General features: G+C 45.7%; 1 protein-coding gene across 4 annotated transcripts in view; it reads right to left on the bottom strand.

Moving 5' to 3' along the window:
• LOC114589836 (uncharacterized) overlaps nucleotides 1–24,848 on the bottom strand; it is a 246,617-nt gene that overhangs the window by 72,126 nt on the left and 149,643 nt on the right. Inside the window, exon 1 of one of the 4 annotated variants that reach the window (XM_077920704.1) lies at nucleotides 6,751–7,467. The exons of 2 other annotated variants lie outside the window; for them this stretch is intronic. In XM_077920704.1, coding sequence (XP_077776830.1) covers nucleotides 6,751–7,146 — 396 coding nt within the window. In that variant the 5' untranslated portion in view covers nucleotides 7,147–7,467. Of the gene's footprint in view, nucleotides 1–6,750; nucleotides 7,468–24,848 lie in introns of those variants that run through there. One more of the 4 variants, XM_077920720.1, reaches the window with a different exon arrangement.

The following is a 24,848-nucleotide window of genomic DNA, read 5'->3' as shown; positions in this document are numbered from 1 at the left end:
AAGCTGGTGCCACTATAAACCTGTGAGTCTTTTTGTTGGTTTTGTGTACATATTTTGAAATTTGTATCAAGGTTGTACCAAGATCTCGAAGTTCTTAAAGAAATGGGAGTGCCTGACCACCTCATCTGTCTCCTAAGAAATATCTATGTGGGACAAGAAGCAACAGTTAGAAATGGATATGGAACTACTGATTGGCTCAAAATTGGGAAAGGAGTACAACAAGGCTGTATATTGTCTCCCTGCTTATTTAACTTATATGCAGAGGACGAGATGGTTGGACAGTGCTCTCAGAGCTAGGAACATGAGTTTGACCAAACTGCAGGAGGCAGTGGAATATAGGAGTGCCTGGCGTGCTCTGGTCCATGGGGTCACAAAGAGTCGGACATGACTAAACGATTTAACAACAATAACCCAGAAAGGGAAGTTGGGGGACGTCATGGGGGGGTGTTAATTGGAATGTAAAATACACCGTATTTTTCTGTCTATAAGACGTCCCATGGAGGGACTCCAAATTAAGAAAACACCCCTCAGCACTACCTGTATATAAGACGAGCCCCAATTTTAAATCTATTTTTTTGGGGGGAGGGGAACATCTATACACAGTCTTATACACAGAAAAAATTAAAATTTTGGTTATGCTAAAATTTGTTATAAAATCTGAATACAAATATTTTTTAAAGTTCCAAAGTTTTTGCCAAAGACTAGATGGGAAATTCATTCAAGGGCCACAAGTGCAGAACCTGGCAGTTACAATGGAATAATTTCTGCATTGCATTGGCTGCATATTGATACCACAGAGAAGGGTGAAACAAGTAATCAAGCCACAAACATTTCGAATAAAATGGAGGAACTTGGTTCCAGAGAACTTTTTGATCATTTCAAAGAACAGGCAAAGGACAAATTGCCTGATGTTGATTACAAGAAAAGCAGAAGAAGATCTAGAACAGCCTTTCTCAACCTGTGGGTCCCCAGATGTTGTTGAACTACAACTGCCATCACCCCTACCTAGCAATGCCAGAGCTCAGGGATGATGGGAGTTGTAGTCCAACAACATCTGGGGACCCACAGGTTGAGAACTGCTGATCTATAAGGAGGCATATAGGTGAGGATGAAGATGAAGCTTTAGCGAACCTTGAGCCAGGAAACAAGTTCAGAATCAAAGCATTTATACCTGCGATGGATGCATTAGAATCAAATCTGGCACAAAGGGCATCAGTATACAATGATGCTGCAAAAAAGACTGGTGACTGGGAGCAGCCGCCAAGATCACAGAACACTGGTCTTGAAAGACCCACATTGGCTCCCAGTATGTTTCTGAGCTAGGGACGCGGGTGGCGCTGTGGGTAAAAGCCTCAGCGCCTAGGGCTTGCCGATCGAAAGGTCGGCGGTTCGAATCTCCGCGGCGGGGTGCGCTCCCGCTGCTCAGTCCCAGCGCCTGCCAACTTAGCAGTTCGAAAGCACCCCCGGGTGCAAGTAGATAAACAGGGACCGCTTACTGGCGGGAAGGTAAACGGAGTTCCGTGTGCTGCGCTGGCTCGCCAGATGCAGCTTGTCACGTTGGCCACGTGACCCGGAAGTGTCTTCGGACAGCGCTGACCCCCGGCCTACAGAGTGAGATGGGCGCACAACCCTAGAGTCTGTCAAGACTGGCCCGTACGGGCAGGGGTACCTTTACCTTTACCTTTACCTTTACGTTTCTGAGCACAATTCAAAATGTTGGAGCTGACCTTAAAAGCCCTAAACGGCCTTGGCCCAGTATACCTGAAGGAGCGTCTCCAACCCCATCGTTCAGCCCAGAAACTGAGGTCCAGCGCTGAGGGCCTTCTGGCGAGAAGCAAGGTTACAAGGAACCAGGCCTTCTCACTGGTGGCACCCGCCCTGTGGAACACCCTGCATCAGATGTCAAGGAAATAAACAACTATCTGACATTTAGAAGACAACTGAAGGCAGCCCTGTTTAGGGAAGTTTTTAATGATTGACGATTTTATGTATTTTTAATTTTTTGTTGGAAGCCGCCCAGAGTGGCTGGGGAAATCCAGCCGGATGGTTGGGGTATAAATATTATTATTATTATTATTATTATTATTATTATTATTATTATTATTATTTCATTCTTAACAAAATTAGATGCTGCAAAGGAAGAGATTTGTGAAGAAGTTAATGCTTTAAGCCAAACATATCCTGAAGATGTGGACATGAACCTTGTTGGAGAACTCAACCATTTTCATCAATACATTAAAAAGTCAAAGCCATGAACATGATAACCTGACACATCAGGATCTGTACCAAGTAATATTTAATGACCATGTCCTTCATGGATCATTGCCTTGTCATGGCAAAAGGGCTTGAATAACTCAGACACGCTATGAGTTATGCAGTGTAGGGCCACCCAAGGCAGACAGGCAGGAACCAGAAAGCCACTCCTGTATCCCTGCTGAGAAAACTCCATGGTCGTATAAAAGTTATGATGCTGGAAGATGATCCCACAGGTCGGAAGGCATCCAACATGCTACTGAGGAAGAGCGGAGGACAAGTACAAGGAGATCCAGAGCTGACGAAGCAACTGGGCCAAAGCCGAAAGGTCGCTCAGTTGCGGATGTGCCTGGAAGTGAAAGGAAAGTCCAGTGCTGCAAAGAAAAAAATTGCATAGGAACCTGGAATGTAAGATCCATGAACCATGGTAAGCTGGATTTAGCAAAAAATGAGATGGCAAGAATAAATATTGACACCCTGGCATCAGTGAACTAAAATGGACGGGAATGGGCGAATTTAGTTTGGATGATAATCATATCCTACTGCTGTGGACAAGAAACCCGTAAAAGAAACGGAGTGGCCCTCATAGTCAACAAAGGAGTAGCAAAAGCTGTACTGGGATGTAATCTCAAAAATGATAGAAGGATCTCGAAACAAATCCAAGGCAGACCTTTTAACATCACAGTAATCCAGGTTTATGCACCAACTACTGGTGCTGAAGAAACTGAAATTGACCAATTCTATGAAGACTTACAACACCTTCTAGAAATGACACCAAAGAAGGATGTTCTTCTCATCCCAGGGGATTGGAATGCTAAAGTAGGGAGTCAAAGAGATAAAAGGAACAACTGGCAAGTTTGGCCTTGGAGTTCAAAACAAAGCAGTACAAAGGCTAATAGAGTTCTGTCAAGAGAACAAGCTCGTCATAACAAACACTCTTTCCCAAAAACACATGAGATGACTCTACACATGCACATCACCAGATGGGCAGCATCGAAATCAGATGAATTTTATTATTTGCAGCCAAAGATGGAGAAGTTCTATACAGTCAGCAAAAACGAGACCTGGAGCTGACTGTGGCTCAGATCATCAGCTTCTTAGAGCAAAATTCAAGCTTAAACTGAAGAAAGTAGGGAAAACCACTGGTCCAGTAAGATACAATCTAAATCAAATCCCTTATGAATACACAGTGGAAGAGAGGAACAGATTTAAGGATTTAGGTTTGGTGGACAGAGTGCCTGAAGAACTATGGTTGGAGGCTCGGAACATCATACAGGAGGCAGCAATGAAAACAATCCCAATGAAAAGGAAATGCAAGAAAGCAAAGTGGTTGTCCAATGAGGCCTTACAAACCGCGGGGGACAGAAGGCAAGCAAAATGCAAGGGAGATAGTTAAAGACTTCCAACGAATAGCAAGGAGAGAAAAGAGGAACTTCTTAAATGAACAGTGCAAAGAAATAGAGGGAAACAATAGAATGGGAAAAACCAGAGATCTGTTCAAGAAAATTGGAGATATGAAAGGAACATTTTGTGCAAAGATTACCATAATAAAGGACAAAAGCGGTAAGGACCTAGCAGAAGCAGAAGACATCAAGAAGAGGTGGCAAGAATACACAGAGGAATTATACCAGGAAGATATGGATGTCCCATACACCCCAGATAGTGTGGTTACTGACCTTGAGCCAGACATCCTGGAGAGTGAAGTCAAACGGGCCTTAGAAAGCACTGCAAATAACAAGGCCAGTGGAAGTGATGACATTCCAGTGGAACTATTTAAAATCTTAAAAGATGATACTGTTAAGGTGCTATACTCAATATGCCAGCAAGTTTAGAAAACTCAGCAGTGGCCAGAGGATTGGAGAAGATCAGTCTACAACGCAATCCCAAAGAAGGGCAGCGCCTAAGAATGATCCAACTACCGCACAATTGTGCTCATTTCATACGCTAGCAAGGTTATGCTTAAAATTCTACAAGGCAGGCTTAAGCAGTATGTAGACTGAGAACTCCCAGAAGTGTGTGGTACGGAAACTGTACTACCCAGGACAGGATGGGGTTCTGCAGAGTTGTTAAGGCAGCAGAGAGCATTGTTGGCTGCCCACTCTCCACCTTAGAGCAGATTTATGCCACAAGGTGCCATAGGAAGGCACTGGACATAGTAAAAGATCCATCGCATCCTGTTCACTGTCTCTTCGAGCTCCTGCCGTCGGAACGGAGATACAGGACGATGAAGACAAGAACGAGCCGTCTGAAGAACAGCTTCTTCTCCAGAGCGATCTCGGCCCTGAATGGAAAGCCTGGACTTTGAAAGTCATCTAATCTTCCTTGCTGTACTATACTGTATTGTTTTAATTAGGGTTTTTATGGAGCAGTCAAGTAATTTCGTTGTCCCCAAGAGGGGGTAATGACAATAAAGATATTATTATTATTATTATTATTAAGTGGAAGCTGGATTTTGAAGGGGCAGAGGACCCAGAGACCAAATTGCAAACATGCGCTGGATTATGGAGAAAGCTAGAGAGTTCCAGAAAATCATCTACTTCTGCTTCATTGACTACGCAAAAGCCTTTGACTGTGTGGACCACAGCAAACTATGGCAAGTTCTTAAAGAAATGGGAGTGCCTGACCACCTCATCTGTCTCCTGAGAAATCTCTATGTGGGACAAGAAGCAACAGTTAGAACTGGATATGGAACAACTGATTGGCTCAAAATTGGGAAAGGAGTACGACAAGGCTGTATATTGTCTCCTTGCTTATTTAACTTATATGCAGAGGACGAGATGGTTGGACAGTGCTCTCAAAGCTACTAACATGAGTTTGACCAAACTGCAGGAGGCAGTGGAAAACTGGAGTGCCTGGCGTGCTAAGGTCCATGGGGTCACAAAGAGTCGGACACGACTAAGTGACTAAACAACAACAACGATGTCCAATCAGCATTCCCTAATGTAGAAGCAATTCTGAGAATGTTCCTTTGAAGGATGATTGCAAATTGCCATTTGTAAAGATCCGTTTCTCAGCTGAAGAGGATAAAAAATGAATTTGGAACAACAATGTCTCAAGATAAATTATGTTACCTCAGCCTCATGTACATAGAAAGTGACAAGCTAAGCAGTTTATCATTTGATGATATCATGAGTGACTTTGCTTTGGCAAAGGCAAGAAGGAAAGTATTGTAATTTAGATCATGTTTGTGTACTGTTTGTATACACAGTACACAATGAATCATGATAAAATTATACAGCTGAATGGGTATTGGGTAGATGCATTAATACAATTAGTCCTGTAAAATAATTTTTATGTACAGGTGTGTATAGTATTGGTATTATTTAAAATTGCGACATATTACTAGAAATACTGTCTTTTACACTCACTAAGTGTAACAGAGTACAAAGGTCTGCTGTCCCAATGAAGAATGTGGACTATTATGGTAATATTGATACAGTACTGATATTAAAAAATGCATTGTATTAACTACAATTGCATTGTACAGGTTATAACACTTAATTTCATATAAATAATGCTATTTATAATTATTAGTAGTTTGCATCATATATTTACACCTATTATTATAGCAAGTTTCTAGGACTAGATTAGGAGTCTTTGTAAATTGTGTTTCTAAAGGAACTTTTGTTATTGCCAAATGCCAATGTGTTTGCAATATTAAGTTTGTTATGAATAACAAAATCATTTTAAGTTAGAGCTTAATAATTATTTCACTATTAATATACTTCATAATTGTATTTCAGTTCAACAATTACCTTGAGAAAATACATACTCTGTTATGTGCAAATGGTTTGAGATACCTATTAGGTCCATAAATTACCATACGGCCTATATTCAACACAAAAAACAGCGACAATTTGTTGTTGACAAAGGACAGCTGGACATATAAAGGGCCCCATGACCTCCAGTAGCTTAGGGCCTCATCAAACCTGCTCCCACTACTTTATGCAAGGAGTGCAAGGAACAAAGAGCTCTTTGGAGGAGGCCTCAGCCCTTCCTTCTTCCTGCCAGCCCCCCCCCTGCCTTTGTTTTCCTCCCCATCTTTTCCTCTTTCTCCCTCTGCCATCCAGCAATCCATGTCCCCATCTCCTCTACAAAACGGAAGACTTGGATGTTTGGATGTTTTTGGTGTTTCTTATTTTGTTGGAAGCCGCTCAGAGTGGCTGGTGAAACCCAGAAAATGGGCGGGGTATAAATATCATAGTATTATTATTATTATTACTACTATGGCGAGGCTGGGCTGCAATACCCAACCCTCTCCCCTTTCCCGCCTCCTTCCCTGCAACTCCCTTTGCACCAGATCAAGGCAGGAGGAAGCTTCTCTCTTTCCACAGTGGAAACCCCTCCCCCCCCCAATCCACCTTCAAGGCCCCATTAAGAGAAACAGCTCCCTTTCCTCCCTTCTCTTCTTCTCCCCGTCCCGGGGCTTCTCATCCTGGACCCCCCACCCCTTGCCAAGCCCCTTCCCTCCTTCCCCGCCGCTGCCTTTGCACTCACCCGAAATCCTGGCAGCAGCAGCGACCCTGGACAGCGGGGGCGGGAATAGGAGCCCCCGCCTGGGAGGCAGGATATCTCCGGGGGATAATTGTAAGGGGAAAGCCTTGCAGTACCCAGCCAATGGGGAGAGAAGGGAGGGAACCTTGGCTTCGAGTACAGGGAACAGATGCTCCGTGCTTTAAGGGTTAAAGCCAGAGAGTGCAAGCTGCTAGAGTGGAGGGTGCTGCTGCTCGATACTGACTTGGGAAAGGGGGCGCGGCTTAAGCGGAACAGCTGACCCGCCCCCTCTGCCGTCCTGCACTGTCCTTGTCCTGCAAGGAATCCGGTGAGTGCAAAGCGCCTCAGGGTGCAGCAAGCTTTGGGCGGCGGGGTTGTGCAATGCAATGCAATACCCATAACTGGGGTTGGGGGTGGAGAGAGAGCAGGGAGGGAAGCCGCAGGGGGGGAGGTTGCAGCTTATTCATCCTCCTTGCAAAGAAGAGACGTGGCCTCTCTCTGAAGGTACGCTCTTTCTCCCTCTCTCTCTCACACACAGATCACATGAAGAGCCCTGTAGTTTGATCAAGCCCATCTAGTCCCGCACCCTGTTAGAATCATAGAATCGTTGAGATGGAAGGGGACCCTGAGAGTCATCTAGTCCAACCCCCTGCAATGCAGGAATCTCAGCACTGTCTCCTCACGGTGGCCAAGCCTGCAAGGAGGATGGGAGCCCAAGAGCATCTCTACCCTCCAGCAGCTTCCGGGAACTGCTATTCAATTAAGCATAATAATAAAAATAATAACAATAAAATTTTATTTATATCCCGCCCTCCCCAGCCGAAGCTGGGCTCAGAGCGGCTAACAACAGTAAAATGATACAACATTCTAAAATCATTTCATTATAAAATCAGTTCACATCAGATTAATGGCAACCATTGGGTTAGAGCAGTGTTTCCCAACCTTTTTTGGGCAAAGGCACACTTGTTTCATGAAAAAAATCTCGAGGCACACCACCATTACAGCCCCATGACGTCAGCGCGCAGCGTCACGCCGGGAGGGACATGAATTGCTAGCAAATTACATAATCACCTCCTTGAGGGCTGGCTCATCTTCTCCGAAGGCAGAACCCCATTAATTAACAGCACAGACTCACACCATAGCCAAGACGAGGGGGGAAAACCTCAGTCATGCACAGTCATGCACATGTGGGGGCTAAATGAGGACGAAGACCGGGCAGAGAGCAGGGTTCAAATCACCCCACCTGGCCAGGACAATCCCTGGGTGCTCCCTTGGGCCACTCGCCTGACCCACCTCGCAGGGCTGTTGTTGCGAGGATAACACGGGGAGAACCACGCGCGCCCCCGGGAGCTCCTTGGAGGAAAAAGCGGGCGATGAATGCAATGCACGAAATATATGAGAGGCGACCAGGTTTTGCAGGTGAGGGGCCCCCGCCAGCCTCCGCTTCCAACACCCGGCGCAACGACGCCAAAGTTTCCCCCCGGGCTCGGCTCGGGGAGCAGCGCTGCTCCCCCCCAGCTCCCCTTCGCCCTCCCGGCTCTCTCTGCCGCCCACTGGGGACCTCCCTCACCTGCCAAGTCCGGAGCGCCGGTGGAAGTTGCATGCATGCATGCAGGGCGCCGCGTTGCCATTGCATTGCACTGCACTCCATGCAACGCCTGCACGCATGCATTGCCTTGCACGCCCGCCAAGGGGTCTCCCCGCGGTCCGATGCGTCCCCTCCGGCGCGGATGCAGCATTGCAAAAATAAAAAACCCCCGGCGCAGCCCTACCTGGGGGGCAGCCTCCGCCTCCGCCGCTCCGCCTCCGCGGGGATCCCCGGGCTCCATCCTGCCGCCTGATCTCCGGGGGGCGCAGGCAGGCTGCGCGGGGTCTGCGCGGAAGAGCCCCTGCCCGCCCGGCCACCGCCGCTGCGCTCATTCCATGGCCGGGAGAAGAGCGCTTCAAACAAAACGCCCGGCCCGCCAGGCCACGCTGGGAAACGTAGTTCGCGCACCCCGCGTGGGCGCGGAGCCCAAGGGTGAGGGGACTATGGATCCCGGCAGCCCCCGCGCCGGGGACGGAGGGGGAGAGGCCGGGTGCAGGGATGGAGGGACGGGTGGGCGAGCGAGTGAGTGAGTGGCAGCCGCCAAGCCTTGGCCGAGAGCCAGGAAGGGCCTCCCCGGAGGAGGAGGAGGAGGAGGGAGGCGCAGAGCGGGAGGGAGGGAGGGAACCCCAGGGGTCATCTAGTGACGGCGCCCCAATCGAAAATTTGACTTTAAAAAAAAAAATCTTTCATTTTTTAAATTTTTCCCGCGGCACACCAGGCAACATCTCGCGGCACACTAGTGTGCCGCGGAACAGTGGTTGGGAAACACTGGGTTAGAGTTCTGTGAGGATTGCCAAGGGAGGGGGTCAGGCTGTGCCTTGGTCAATGGCCTGGTAGAACAGTTCTGTCTAGCAGACCCTGCGGAAAGATGTCAAGTCCCGCAGGGCCCTAGCCCAGAGTGTTGCACCAGATCGGAGCCACAGCCGAAAAAGCCCTGGTTCTGGTTGAGGCCAGCCTAACTTCTCTGTGGCCTGGGACCTCCAAGATGTTTTTGTTTGAAGATTGTAAGTTCCTCCTTGGTGGAGAGGTGGTCCCGTAGGTACGAGTGTCCTAGGCTGTATAGGCCTTTAAAGATTAAAACCAACACCTTAAACCTGATCCTGTACTCCACCGGGAGCCAGTGCAACTGGTATAGTACCGGGTGAATGTGATCCCACAGGGAGGACCCCGTAAGGAGTCTCGCTGCGGCATTCTGCACCCGCTGGACTTTCGGGGTCAGTCTCAAGGGCAGCCCCATGTAGAGCAAGTTACCAAAATCCAGTCTGGAGGTGACCGTTGCATGGATCACAGTGGATAGGTCAGGGCGAGAGAGGTAAGGAGTCAACTGCTTAGCTTGGCGGAAATGAAAAAATGCCGCCTTTGTTATAGCTGCAACCTGCACCTCCATGGAAAGGTGTCAAAGATTACACCCAAACACTTAACGGACGGTGCTGGCACTAATTGCGCCCCCGCAAGAGATGGGAGTTGCCCCCCCAATCCCCTATCATCCCAACTCAGTCAAAGGACCTGAGTCTTCGAAGGATTTAACTTCAACCAGCTCCCGCGTAACCATCCAGCCACAGCTTCCAAAAATCTGATCAGTGTGTCTGGGGCCGAGTCAGGATGGCCATCCATCAACAGATAGAGTTGGGTGTCATAATAATAATAATACATTATAATAATAATATTATAACATTATTTATACCCGCTCATCTGGCTGGGTTTCCCCAGGCACTAGGGCAGCTCCCAACAGAATATTTTTAAAAAACCAATGAAACATATAGGGATGCCTTCAGATGTCTTATAAAAGTCAGATAGATGCTTATTTCATTGACATCTGACGGGAGAGCGTTCCACAGAGCGGGTGCCACTACCAAGAAGGCCCTCTGCCTGGTTCCCTGTCATTGAGTTGATATAGAGCATCTAAACTAAATTTGTCGGCTTCTGTCAAAGAAGCAGAATCGGGAAGTTTTTAATGTCTGTAGTCTATGAACCTCACTTATTCACAATGAGGGAACCACTACAATTTTTTAAAGCAATTTCTTGCATAATAGGAGTTTGCCTTTGTAAAATTGGAGAGCAAAAGGAGAAGGAATCTCAGGGTGGGCTTTTTTGTGGGGGACATGACTTTCTTGTTCAGTGGGCAGGAGGAGCTTGGGTCTGTGGGATATGAAATTCGTAGCAGTCAGGTACAACATTCCTAGAGTGGACATGCTAGGGCAGTGTTTTTCAGCCTTTTTTGGGCAAAGGCACACTTGTTTCTTTAAAAAAATCACGCGGCACACCACCATTAGAAAATGTTAAAAAATTTAACTCTGTGCCTATATTGACTATATATAAAGTAATTCTCTTGAATAGGAATCAAATAAACACAAAGAAAGTATTTTATAATTACTTTATTATGAAATAGTAAGTAAACAGAAATATGAAAAATTATAAAATACATTATTTTTAAATCTTTCAAATTTTTCCCACGGCACACCAGGCAACATCTCGCGGCACACTAGTGTGCCGCGGAACAGTGGTTGAAAAACACTGTGATTGGGGATGCTTTGTGCCACCCAGGAGAAAACTTCCTCTTTCCTCCTGAGCTGGGACAAGCGCTTCCTCTACATGTGACTTGAAATAGGTGTGGCCTATTCTGGGTGGAGGAGCACACCTCCTCCATGTGCTTCATTCTTCCTTCTCCATTTTGTTTTTTTCTATGTGTTAGGAGAAGTGACTGCTCAGTCGCAGTCACTTGGGACTAACTCCCTTAGATTATAGTTTATGTATAGATATAGATATACTTTTGTAACTTAAGCCTGCCTTCAGAAATCTAATTGTGAACTGAATGAAAATGAATAAACTACTTTTATATTGATTTTAAGAAGATTGTCGTGTCTACACTTCTAAAGAGGGATAACAAGGGATCTTATCGGGAATCTTAAATATCGAGGCTCAGATGGGCCTGCAACAACCTTACTGCTGTGCAAATTTGAAAAGGAGAATGTTTGAATTATGCTAAGATATAGAACTTGCTAAAGCAAGTTAGTAAGGATATCATCAAGTAATATATCCTCTCCTGCCTTTCTAAACATTCCCACAGGTCAGTCCCTAGCTAGAGATCTGCCATCCCCTTGTCGCGGTCCAGATTTGGGTCTCTGCCTCCTAGGAGTTTAGACGCACACGGTTGAGACATGTTGACTGCAGCAGGCAATGGCTCCCTTGCATGTGTGAACAGCCTGGATGGCTGCTGTCAGAGCCAGAGAACAGATGGATGTCAGGCCGACCCTGCATTCTTATCCCGTTCTCCAGGCTCTCCCCACAGTGATGGGAGGTGGGCCAGGAAATGAACATTTTTATACATATGAAAAGCAAATCATGGACTGAGAACATTTGTTTTGTAAAGTTAAAAAAAGTCTTTTTTTTAAAAAAAAAGTTTTTGTTTACCTCTGTTCTGAAATCTGCTTTTAAAGTAAATTGTGTCAATATATTTGGGTTTGTTTATAAAGAAGTGACTAGCTGCTCCCTAAAAGTGAGCTCTGTATCAACAAAAGTTTTACCTATAATGATTCATAATGAAGTTGAAAGAAACATAAGATTGGGCTGGGTGAGTCTGGGCCTCAGCACCTAGGCTAGGTGGACGATATATGCAGAGGACAAGATGGTTGGACAGTGCTCTCAAAGCTACTAACATGAGTTTGACCAAACTGCAGGAGGCAGTGGAAAACAGGAGTGCCTGGCGTGCTTCTCGTCCATGGGGTCACAAAGAGTCAGACATGACTAAGCGAATAAACAACAACAATGTCCAGTCAGCATTCCCTAATGTAGAAGCAATTCTGAGAATGTTCCTTTGAATGATGATTGCAAATTGCCATTTGTAATGAATTTAGAACAACAATGTCTCAAGATAAATTACCATATTTTTTGCTCTATAAGACTCACTTTTTCCCTCCTAAAAAGTAAGGGGAAATGTGTGTTAGTCCTATGGAGCGAATGCAGGCAGCGCAGCTATCCCGGAAGCCAGAACACCAAGTGGGATTGCTGCTTTCACTGCACAGCGATCCCTCTTGCTGTTCTGCCTTCTGAGATTCAGAATATTTTTTTTCTTATTTTCCTCCTCCAAAAACTAGGTGCGTCTTGTGGTCTGGTGCGTCTTATAGAGCGAAAAATACGGGTATGTTACTTCAGCCTCATGTACATAGAAAGTGACAAGTTAAGCAGTTTATCATTTGATGATATCATGAGTGACTTTCCTTTGGCAAAGGCAAGAAGGAAAGTATTGTAATTTAGATCATGTTTGTGTACTGTTTGTATACACAGTACACAATGAATCATGATAAAATTATACAGTTGAATGGGTATTGGGTAGATGCAGTAATACAATTAGGCCTGTAAAATAACTTTTATGTACAGGTGTGTATAGTATTGCTATTATTTATAAATGCGACATATTACTAGAAATACTGTCTTTTACACTCACTAAGTGTAACAGGGTACAAAGGTCTGCTTTCCCAATGAAGAATGTGGACTATTATGGTAATATTGATACTTATATAAAAATTGCCTTGTATTAACTACAATTGCATTGTACAGGTTATAACAATTAATTTCATGTAAATAATGCTATTTATAATTATTAGTAGTTTGCATCATATATTCACACCTATTATTATAGCAAGTTTCTAGGACTAGATTAGGAGTCTTTGTAAATTGTGTTTCTAAAGGAACTTTTGTTATTGCCAAATGCCATAATGTGTTTGCATTATTAAGTTTGTTATGACTAAAAAAATCATTTTAAGTTAGAGCTTAATAATTATTTAACTTTTAATATACTTCATAATTGTATTATGCACATACTCTGTTATGTGCAAATGGTTTGAGATACCTATTAGGTCCATAAATTACCACACAGCCTATATTCAACACAAAAAACAGTGACAATTCGTTGTTGACAAAAGACAGCTGGACATATGAAGGGCCCCATGACCTCCAGTAGCTTAGGGCCTCATCAAACCTGCCCCCACTACTTTATGCAAGGAGTTCAAGAACAAAGAGCTCTTTGGAGAAGGCCTCCCCCCTTCCTTCTTCCTGCCAGGACCCCCCTGCCTTTGTTTTCCTCCCCATCTTTTCCTCTTTCTCCCTCTGCCATCCAGCAATCCATGTCCCCATCTCCTCTACAAAACGGAAGACTTGGATGTTTGGAGTTTCTTATTTTGTTGGAAGCCGCCCAGAGTGGCTGGTGAAATCCAGAAAATGGGGGCGGGGTATAAATATCAGATTATTATTACTATTATTACTACTATGGCGAGGCTGGTCTGCAATACCCAACCCTCTCCCCTTTCCCACCTCCTTCCCTGCAACTCCCTTTGCACCAGATCAAGGCAGGAGGAAGCTTCTCTCTTTCCACAGTGGAAACCCCTCCACCTTCAAGGCCCCATTAAGAGAAACAGCTCCCTTTCCTCCCTTCTCTTCTCCCCGTCCCGGGGCTTCTCATCCTGGACCCCCCACCCCTTGCCAAGCCCCTTCCCTCCTTCCCCGCCGCTGGCTTTGCTCTCACCCGAAATCCTGGCGATGGTGGCAGCGGCCCTAGGCAGCGGGGGCGGGAACGGGAGCCCCCGCCAGGGAGGCAGGATATTTCTGGGGGCGGGATAATTGCAGTACCCAGCCAATGGGGAGGGAAGGGAGGGAACCTGGGCTTCGAATATAGGGAACAGATGCCCGTTGCCTTAAGGGTTAAAGGCAGAGAGTGCAAGCTGCCAGAGAGAGAGAGAGAGAGAGAGAGAGAGAGAGAGAGAGAGAGAGAGAGAGAAGGTGGGGCTGCTCCATACTGACCTGGGAAACGGGGCCCGGCTTAAGTAGAACAGCTGACCCGCCCTCTCTGCCGTCGTGCACTACCCTTGTCCTGCAAGGAATCCACTGAGTGCAAAGCGCCTTGGGGTGCAGCAAGCTTTGGGGGGGCAATGCAATACCCATAATTAGGGTTGGGGGTGGAGAGAGAGCAGGCAGGGAAGCGGTGGGTCAAGTGTGGGGGTATTGCAGCTCCTTCATCCTAGTTGCAAATAAGAGTTGGGGCCTCTCCCTGAAGGTTCTCTCTCTCTCTCTCTCTCTCTCTCTCTCTCTCTCTCAACACACACGCACACACACACACACAAACAAATAAACAAACAAACAAACAAACAGAAAAACGTTCATCTACATGCACACACAGATCACATGAAGAGCCCTGTAGATTGATCAAGCCCATCCAGTCCCGCACCCTGTTAGAATCATAGAAACATAGAGGTGGAAGGGGACCCTGAGAGTCATCTAGTCTAATGCAGGAATCTCAGCACTTTCCTCATGGTGGCCAAGCCTGCGAGGAGCCCAAGAACATCTCTCCCCTCCAGCGGCTTCCAGGAAACCTTATTCAAGTAAGCATAATAATATTAATATTACAACCACATTATTTATACCCGCTCATCTGACTGGGTTTCCCCAGCCACTAGGGCAGCTCCCAACAGAATATTTTTAAAAAACCAATGAAACATCAAACATTAAAACTTCTCCATACAGGGCTGCCTTCAGATGTCTTATAAAAGTCAGATAGATGCTTATTTCCTTGACATCTGACAGGAGAGCATTCCAGAGTGGGTGCCACTACCAAGAAGGCCCTCTGCCTGGTTCCGTCGGCTTCTGTCAAAGAAGCAGAATCAGGAAGTTTTTAATGTCTGATGTCTTATTATGTTTTTATATTTTGCTGGAAGTCATCCAAATTGCCTGGAGAATAATAATAACAGAAGTAATTATACCACTTTTTCAATCTGAAAAATTATTTGTACCAGTGCATTTGGGAGCATCAGAATAACTTGAGGTACTGTACTGAGCACCGGATGTTAGCTCAGAGTGTCATCTGACCTGTGCTAGAAGTGCAGGGGCGGAGCAGTGACTCTTCAGTGACTTTACTGGCTGCGCAGATGGCTCTGAGAGTGAGCCTGGGAAGCAAAGTTTGTTTTGACTATGTTTCCGATGCTGTGCAAGGTCTGAGAAACAGCTTGCAGTTTGCCTGGAGGGGCGGTAAACAACCCAGCAAAAGGCTATGGGAGTTTTAGCAAGGCTGGAAAGTGAGAGAGAGGCTTGGCTTCAAGATGAATGCCAAGAAGGGGGGAGCGCTGCCTTACCCACCTCCCTTAACTAATGACAATTATTCATCTTGGTCTGTAAAGATGAAGGCCCTGCTGCAGAATCAGAGGCTTTTTGATGTAATTGAAAACCCCATCCCTGCAGCACCAACCAGAGGTTGGGAATCACAGAACGTGAGGGCCAGGACTGCTATAATTTTGTGTGTCTCAGATGATCAATTGGTGCATATTCAGCATTTAGAAAATGCGAAAGAGGTTTGGGATACGCTGCGTACAACGCATCAGAGAGATGCTGGTTCTTCAGCGTTGCTGTATTTTGAGAAGTTGACCAATCTGAGACTTGCGCCTGATGGAGATGTCCAAGCGCACCTGACAGAAATGAAATTTCTGCGTCAACAGATGGTGGAACGCAATTTCCGTCTACAGAGGAAGTGTTTTGCTTCATGATGATAAACAGCCTGAATCGGACTTACAAAGTTGTTGCCAGTCAGCTTGGTTCCCTACCTGCGGCATACCTGACTTCGGAGAGAGTGTGTGCGGTGGTTCTTAATGAACACGACAGACTTGCTGCACTGGAAGTGAAGGACAGGGGGAGGGAAGAACAGAGTTCAAATCTCCCCACTGCTGATGCTACTGGAGAGAATGCTGTAGCATTGAGCACCATCCGATGCTACAATTGTGGACAGACTGGGCATCTACAGCGGAACTGTAGAAAGCCGCGCCAGTCAAGAGGAGCCAAGAACAGCTCTACGAAGCCTGAGGCGTCAAGCAAAAGCCGTACCAAGTGCCAGATGAAACCTGCAAAGGCTATGATGGCGAAAGGAACCACGCCAGATGTTGGGAACGCATTCATAATCGACACGGGATGTACAAAACATATGTGCCCGCACCGAGAACTGTTTTCGACGTTTAAGAAGCAAAGATTCACTGTGAAACAAGCCAACAGTCAAGAGTTGGACGCGACCGGGATTGGGACTGTGTATCTTGAGAGTCTGAACTTGACAATAAGCGATGTTTACCTGGTTCCAGAACTGAGTTTTAATCTGCTGAGTGTGTCGCAGATTGCAAAGAAAGGACTGAAACTGTCCTATGATGCTAAAAGCTGCAAGATCTACAAAGATGGAGAACTGTATCTTACTGCCAGAGAGAAAGATGGACTGTATTTGTTGACTTTTGATCAAAGTGATTACATGAAATTTAATTCTTCTGATTCTAACGAAATTTCTCTTGCAGGTGTGACCAACAAGGACACCAGGAAAGTGACCAAGAAGGTCGTCAGAGCATTTCAGCGGGTGTATGCTGATGTGATTGGTCCTCTAGAACCATCTAGAGGCGGTGCAAAATATTTCCTTGTGTGTGTTGATTGTTTTACAAATTATTATTGGGTTTTTGTGATGCAGAAACCACAAGAGACCTTAGAGAGGTTTCGGGAGTTTTGTGACAAGGTTAAAAATATGCATGATGCTAACATTGATTGTCTCTTCACAGATGCCAAACAAGTTTTTCTGTTACAGAAGTTTCAGAAGTTCCTGGATGGAAAAGGGATAGACCACAAAGTTGCTGTTTCAGCCGAAGCATGGAACAGAGGGGTCTGTGTGAGAGTGAACAAAGAATTGCAAAAGGGGATGCATGCGCAATTGCTGAGTTCACATTTGCCACATGAATATTGGGCCGAATCACTAGCATCCTATCTTCACGTGTGGTTGAGAAAGGTCTCAACAGAGTTGGGATGTTCTCCTTTTGAGAAGCTGTTCCATAGAAAACCTTCTGTTGCCTATTTTAAGGTTTTCGGGTCTCATGTGAGAACAGAAGCTCCAGGTGGAGTGAAGAATGCCAGAGGCATTTTTGTGGGTTATGAAAAGGGTCTCTACAGAGTAATTTTGTCTGAATCTGGTCAGGTGATTCTCACAAAGTTTATAGAGAGTGCTCCAGAAAAAGAGCGGGTTATAGAACACATTTCCCACAGGTGACGATTCAGATGATGATTTTTCTGATGTCACAGATTACAGTGGTACTGACGATGACAGTGATAGCTCAGAGAGTTCAGTTGTAACAGTCATTGAGAGAAAATCTCACACAATGGGTAGACCTTCACAGGTGAAGGAAGAACCACTGTTTGCCATTGCATCTGGTTCTCAACAAAGTCCAGAGGATGAACCAGTGAGCACAGATGATCAGCACCTCATACGTAGGTCTGAGAGAATTACAAAGGGTGTACCACCAAAGAGGTACTCAAAAGAGTTTGCTAACTTAGCTGTTGCATGTGTTCTGTTGTAAACAACCGAGGACAGGTTGAAGCAGTGTCTAAGTCAGAGACAAAGACACAACAGAGAGTAGCTAGCCAAGGTAATGCAGAAGCACTCATTCCTTGGAAGCCAGACAACCAGAGAGGTACACTGGTGAAACCAGTGGTGAGGAGTTCCAGGGGTGGAACTGAAACAACAGGGGACTGTTATATGTATAACAACTGTTTGTTTTCTTCTCTGGATCATGTTTTGCCCATTGATGCTTTTGGGGGAGGTTGTCAGGAAAAAGCAGCAATGCAAAAGCCAGCAGCAGGTGGCTGGAAAGCAAAACAGGATGTTGTTGTCTGCAGGTGTACTGTTGGAGAAAAGGGGCAGTCTTTTCTCTGCACTGAGCACCGGATGTTAGCTCAGAATGTCATCTGACCTGTGCTAGAAGTGCAGGGGCGGAGCAGTGACTCTTCTGATGGAGTCTGAAGGGTGCAGTCACGTTTCCATGTACTGCTGAATGACAGGAATAAAAAGACATGTAAATAGACTCCTGTCTGTCTCATTTCCCCTCCTGGGGGGGAAAGCAAGGAGAGAGAAGCAGAGGGTGTGTTCTTCTCACGTCTAATGAGGAGAATTGCCGGTTTATGACCTAGTCTGCCGGGAGACGCAGACGGAAGGTAAACAAGTATCTCACTCAGTTCGCCTCGGGGGAGGCCAGTTACCCCCCTGTGAGCTGAGATACTGACAATATATTCATACAAAATCTTTGCTCCCGATTCATTGCAATTCTACCAGCTGAATTTGATCCGAGTCCTGGGATAACTCAGTTGGTAGAGCATGAGACTCTCGGGGTTGTGGGTTCGAGCCCCACCTTGTCAAAAAGATTCCTGCATTGCAGGGGGTTCGACTAGATGACCCACTTAGCCCCTCCAACTCTTTCATTCTGTGTCTATGAACCTCACTTATTCACAATGAGGGCAACACCACAATTTTTTATTAAGCAATTTCTTGTATAATTGGAGTTTGCCTTTATAAAATTGGAGAGCGAAAGAAGAAGGAATCTCAGGGTGGGCTTTTTTTGTGGGGGACATTTTCTGGTCAGTGGGCAGGAGGAGCTTGGGTCTGTGGGATATGAAATTCATAGCAGTCAGGTACAACATTCCTAGAGTGGACATGCTAGGGGATGCTTTGTGCCACCCAGGAGAAAACTTCCTCTTTCCTCCTGAGCTGGGACAAGCGCTTCCTCTACATGTGACTTGAAATAGGTGTGGCCTATTCTGGGTGGTGGAGCACAATGCTCCATGTGCTTCATTCTTTCTTCTCCATTTTGTTTTTTTCTATGTGTTAGAAGTGACTGCTGAGTCGCAGTCACTTGGGACTAACTCCCTTAGATTATAGTTTATGTATAGATATAGATATAGATATACTTTTGTAACTTAAGCCTTTGTAACTTAATTGTGAACTGAATGAAAATGAATAAACTACCTGTATATTGATTTTAATAAGATTGTCGTGTCTACACTTTTAAAGAGGGATAACAAGGGATCTTATCAGGAATCTTAAATAGTGAGGCTCAGATGAGCCTGCAACAAGCGTACCGCTGTGCAAATTTGAAAAGGAGAATGTTTGAATTATGCTAAGGTATAGAACTTGTTAACGAAGGTTAGTATGGATATCATCAAATAATATATCCTCTCCTGCCTTTCTAAACATTCCCACAGGTCAGTCCCTAGCTAAAGATCTGCCATCCCCTTGTCGTGGTCCAGATTTGGGTCACTGCCTCCTGGGATTTTAGACACACATGTAGCCTTATGAGGCTTTGCCCTCGGGTGGGAAAAATATTGCGCCTGGGAAAGGGAAGTGGGAGTCAACAGACACTCAAGGAATAGTTTCGGAGAAAGACTTTTTATTTCTACCATCCATGAACTAGTACAAGGAGCAAGTGTGATAAGTCACAGAAAGCATGCACTAAGTTCACAGTCCTTCCTGTGCACAAGCATATATACCCCTTTCCAGTTCTCTCCTCCTTTTCCAGGACTCCTGCCGCATGAGTTCCTCTGAGCATGAACAGAAAGCTGTCTTCGGACTATTGTGTAGCCTTTTTAATCCATGGGTAGGAATAATTGTTGCACCCGAGCAGAGACAAAAGGAGCCAAACAACACCAAGGGGTAAATCCAGAGAAAGAGCGTTTTATTCTGCCATCCGGGGGGGCAGAGGCACCTGTGTGATTCAGTTCACAAAAGACAGGCTGCACCGAAAACATTTTACAAGCAGGTTTTATCCTTTTTTCAAACCCCTTTTTTCCTCTCCCCCTTCACAGATTCTTACATAGAAATGTTGCTTTTCGTTCTCTGGCTCTGTTCCCGGAAGTATGTTGCAAATCAATGTACCAGGACAAGGTTATCTTGGATCTGGGAAGCGAAAAGCTTTACTGTTCTCAGCTATGGGTTTGTTACAGCGTTTTTGTTACAGAGAGGACTGCTTAGCTCATGCTTTTTGTCTTAGAGGGAAATGCAGTTTTTAAAATGCGTACGCCGAGGCCTGGCTGGGGGGGGGGGGGGATTCACAAACAGTTTTTTAGGGCTGTAGTAAAGTTGGTACTGTTTAGAAATCATTCCTTGGTCAAGTAAAAAGAGTGAGGCCTTGTGGGAACTTTATCAGCCACAAGGACCCTGGGAAAGAAGTTGTGTTTCTTTAAACTCTAGACTAGCTGGCTCCTTGGCGTGAAAGGTTTATTGGAATAAAGGAAGCCTTGATTTAATGAAATGCTTGACACCTGGGTCTCAGGGTGTGAACATCCCCCCCCCCAACGATGTTATCTGTCCTTGAACTGCTTGGGAATGGGGACCTGGATAGTTTCTAAGGAAGGGAGTAAACTCTTTGATTTGGGTTCTGCATTCTAAATTGACCCAGCTGCCAAGGGGTAGATTGATTGACTAGCAAGCCAGTTATTGGTGAGTTTAAAAATTAATTAAGACTTACGATTGGCTTGAGAGTTACGACGCCAAGTGCGAATTGTGGATAAAAGATCAGGGAATTGTTTGAGAAGTTGCTCTCTGCCATTGCTCACTGCAATCCGCAAAGATGCCCGGCTGTGATGTTCCACCTAATAGCCGCCGTTTCGTCTTTTGAAATGGAGATCTACGAAAGCCTTCAATTTGCGGACTCTTGAAAGGACTCTGACTATCCTATTTGTGTTTGACTTTGTGAGTATGTAAGTTAGCTAGACTATACAACGTCTTTATTTTCTTATCTGTAAGTTTCAAAAGATGTGCCTGCTGTTTTAGCATGTTTTCTGTTATTTTTTTTAAATAAATTTTTAAAGAAGAACCTGTTTGGTTTATGTGCCTTTCCGGGGGAATAGCTAAGTCCTAGCCTTACGCTTGGTTACGCTCTACCGTAGAATTTCTGCCTGCAAGTCTGTAAATACAACTTGTGGAGTGGGGATAGCCAGTGATAACGGGTCACAGCCTTCTCCCTGGGTTGTGGTTCTGGATCCCCGGGAACAGATGGAGTGGTGGCAGCCCTACCGGGTCGATTTGGTTCTGTGTTGTAAAAGTAAATACGCCTGCCAGCCCTGCTCAAGAAGCCTAGTCGGGCCGGAGAGCAGGGACAGGTGAGGGAGGGGCAGGCAGCTGGGGGCGTAGATTACTACATGGTGGCAGCGGTGGGATGCCGCTACACCTAGATTACTACAAGGGCTTTCTGGACTCTTCCCAGGAAAGGGGGAATGAGAAGCCGAGGGGGTGGGTCGAGGAGCCCTGGTGGTTCAGCATGTCCAAGATGTTGCAACCAAATGAGATAAGATTCGTTTCTCAGGCCTGAGTACTCTTGGCAATGACAGAGCCTATTCATCAGACTTTAAAAGTAACATTTTGCCTTTTGCCACAGCATCTTGTGAGAAAAGCAGAGAAGAGCAGAGAAAAGCTGTTTTGGATTTTTAGAAGACAAAAGGAGTTTTGGACAGTTTTGAGGCCTGGTTGATTATTGAAGCCTGGGGTGATTTCACAGACAGGATTTGGGTATTGTGTCCCTTCACACACACGGTCGCCACATGCTGACAGCAGCAGGCAATGGCTCCCTCGCATGTGTGAACAGCCATTGGGGGGGTCACTCTCAAACACCACAGAGACTGGGCATTGCTTTGACAAATATCCTGCAACCAACCACTTTCCTGAGCCCTCTGGTCTCTCCCACTGCCAATAAAAATAAAATACTTGTTTACCTGACGTTGACACAAAAGCTCACATACTATAGAAATGAATGAAATGTTTATTTCTTTCCCGCTTTCCTTCCCTCTCTCTTCCCACTTTTCTCCCCCCCCCAACTCCATATTGCCTAGGACAGTACTGTCTCACTCTGAATAGGACTGACTTGTTTGAAGGATTCTGTGACTTGAAAACAGAGACTCTGGGTGTAACCAATAATTTACTAAAAACATTTTTAAAAACAAGTCTCTCTGGAGCAGTTACAGAAATTTCAGTATGGTGCCTATCTGTTATTCTGAAATGTGGGCTGCAGTACAAAATAACAATTTTTGTGCAGCCCCGGCCCATTCATATTTATTTAGGAATTCCATTCAGTATTTTAAGGAGCGGGATCAAGGGTTTCCTGACCCACTTCTTACAATGTATGAAGTAGCTTACAGCAAAAAAAAGCCTAATGACTCTTCTGGGTAACTGAACGAATTATTTTAATAAAAATTTAAATGGAGAGCATATTTTCCATTGTCATATTTAAACAAACATGGTTCCACTCCAACCTCACTTAGTCCACATTTCCCCCTCTATAAAGAGTTCTTTATACAGAAATCTCCTGAACAGAAGTCTCTCTATTTACATGTATAGAGAGGGATCACTCTCTGTCTAGCTTATGGCACCCTGTGTCTTTTGCAGTGTCCTGTATTTTCCTCACAGAAACAGTGAACAGGGACATGCAGCAGCAACAGCAGCAGCCAGCCAGACTCACTACAGCTCCCAGAATGCTTTGAGGGAAGCCATGACTGACTGAAGTGGTACTAGAGTGATTTAAATGTGGCGTGGATGTGGAGAAGGCAAGCAATCAGGGGTGACAGTGAACACAATGGAGCCCACAATGGCAGCCTCCAGTGCCGTTTTGTGTTCCTCACAGGGCAACACAGCACTCGTCCCAACTGCCTGCCTTCTGAGATCTGGGATCGTTGCCATGGACAGCTTCTGACACAGCATTGTAGGGCAAGGCTGTTTCAAGGGAAGGTGGGAAAATGCATTTCTGCTATGGTCAAGGTTAACTAATTGAATAGCTTTCATTTTGCTTTTCACTCACTTCTGTGAGGCTCATGCCGTGTGTCATTACCATAGGAAACAATTTTAGGAGCCCAGTTAGGCAAACGAAACTCATCCTAGCTTGCCCCTTTTGCATCCCAATGCAGAGCACTGTATTCAGATTATTATTTTGTTGCCACCCTTCACTATAAGGCCCCACCCTCGGCAGTTAAAAGCAGTATCAGAACGCTATTAAAATCAGTTAAAATTATTTACATTCTTTATACACAAAGAATGCAAGCAGGATGAAAAAAGTATCCTGGCAACACACTTCCCCCTGCCCAAAATCCAACATGAGGCAGAGCCCTGCAGGCCTCTATAGCAGGGCTTAGCAAAAAGCAACCATGGGCCTTATTTAAGAAACATTCTACTTTTCTGCTGCCATATCCTTCCTTTCTTCCATCATGAAACTCAAGGTGGTATGTGTGGCCTCCTCCCAAGACCCAGGACTGCTTAGCCTAGGCAACAATATATCCTACAAGCCGACGTCATTCAGTCTTGGGTCCCTAGATGTTGTTGGACTACAACTCCCATCATCCCCGGGGCTCTTAGTCAACAAGGACCCAACTCTGATGAACTCGGTCTTAGGATGGAGCCTGCAGGTAAGTGTGGGAACCTCTGGCCCTCCAGATGTTGCTGAATTACAACCCCCATCAGGCTCAGCAATCGTCATCTATGGCTGTGGATGATGGGAGGTGAATGCTGCCATTGAGAAGAAGTTGAAGGCAAGGTACTCTCTCTGTCTCCGGTGCACCAGAGTAGCCTGTCCAGTAAAGACATGGATGAAAATGCTGAGGCACTGAGTGCTTCTGATCCAAAACATTACCCTTTTCCAGCACACTCCACTGCTATCCATCCCTCTCCAGTTTTCCTTTCCTGCTGTCAACCAGCGCCCCACCCCCACAGCCAGTTTTCTGTATCCACAGACCATGTGCAGTTCTCATTGCGTGGCTTTGGCTATCTTTCCCCCTCACCTAAAAATTTATTGGATATACGTAACCAACGGAGCTGCCTCGAGGTTACTGGTACCTCCCTCTCTTCCTTGGAAGAAGGGTTCCATTTTGGCCACATAAAGGCTGGCAGCTAGGAAATTGAATTGGCTATTTGTATACGGGATTCTATACGGGTGAGATTTTCCACCCTTGAGCTTTTGAACTACACCTCTCATCAACCTTGACCATCTGGGCCGAGGCTTATGGGAGTTGTTGCCCAACAACTGTTTCTTTAAAGGAGCAAAGCGGGAGAGGAGAGGAGCCGCTTACACGAGTGTCCGGTTGGCTCCTTTAAAGCAAGCAGGCTCTCTGTCCCTCTCTCCTCAACACTCAGCTCACTAAATAGCAGGAAAGATTTTCAGCTCGCTAAGCTGGGGGGGGGGGGAGCCAGGGAGGAGGAAGAAAAGCAGAGCCTGCTTGCTTTAAAGGAGCAAAGAGGGAGAGGAGAGGAGCCTTCACCCCTAAAACCGATCTTCTGCATGATTAGCAGCATCCTTCTCCACACACTCCACGCGTGCTCCTTGTCCCTTGAGTGCTTTCCTTCCCTCCCCACTTAAAACATGGTTACAAAGCACAGCTCCACATGGATCCTAAGGATTTTTGCACTGGGTCACCCCAAATTCACCATCAGATCACATAGCATGTCCATGGCTACAGTTTGCACCAAAAAATCACGCACTCACTGTTGCCTGGGGCCGCAGTGGTGCAAAAATGCGGTTACAAAGCACAGATCCACATGGATCCTCAGGATTTTTGCATTGGGCTACCCTAAACTCACCATCAGATCACATGTCTGTGGCCACAGAATGAACCACAAAAATCATACACCCACTGTTTCGTTTAGAATATTTTTTTCCTTGTTTTCCTCCTCTTAAAAACTACATGCGTGTTATGGTCGGGT

Source organism: Podarcis muralis, chromosome 2 (assembly GCF_964188315.1).
Source record: "Podarcis muralis chromosome 2, rPodMur119.hap1.1, whole genome shotgun sequence".
NCBI classification, from domain to species: domain Eukaryota; kingdom Metazoa; phylum Chordata; class Lepidosauria; order Squamata; family Lacertidae; genus Podarcis; species Podarcis muralis.
Note: the sequence above shows the minus strand (reverse complement) of the source record. Positions and strands in the feature narration are given on the sequence as shown.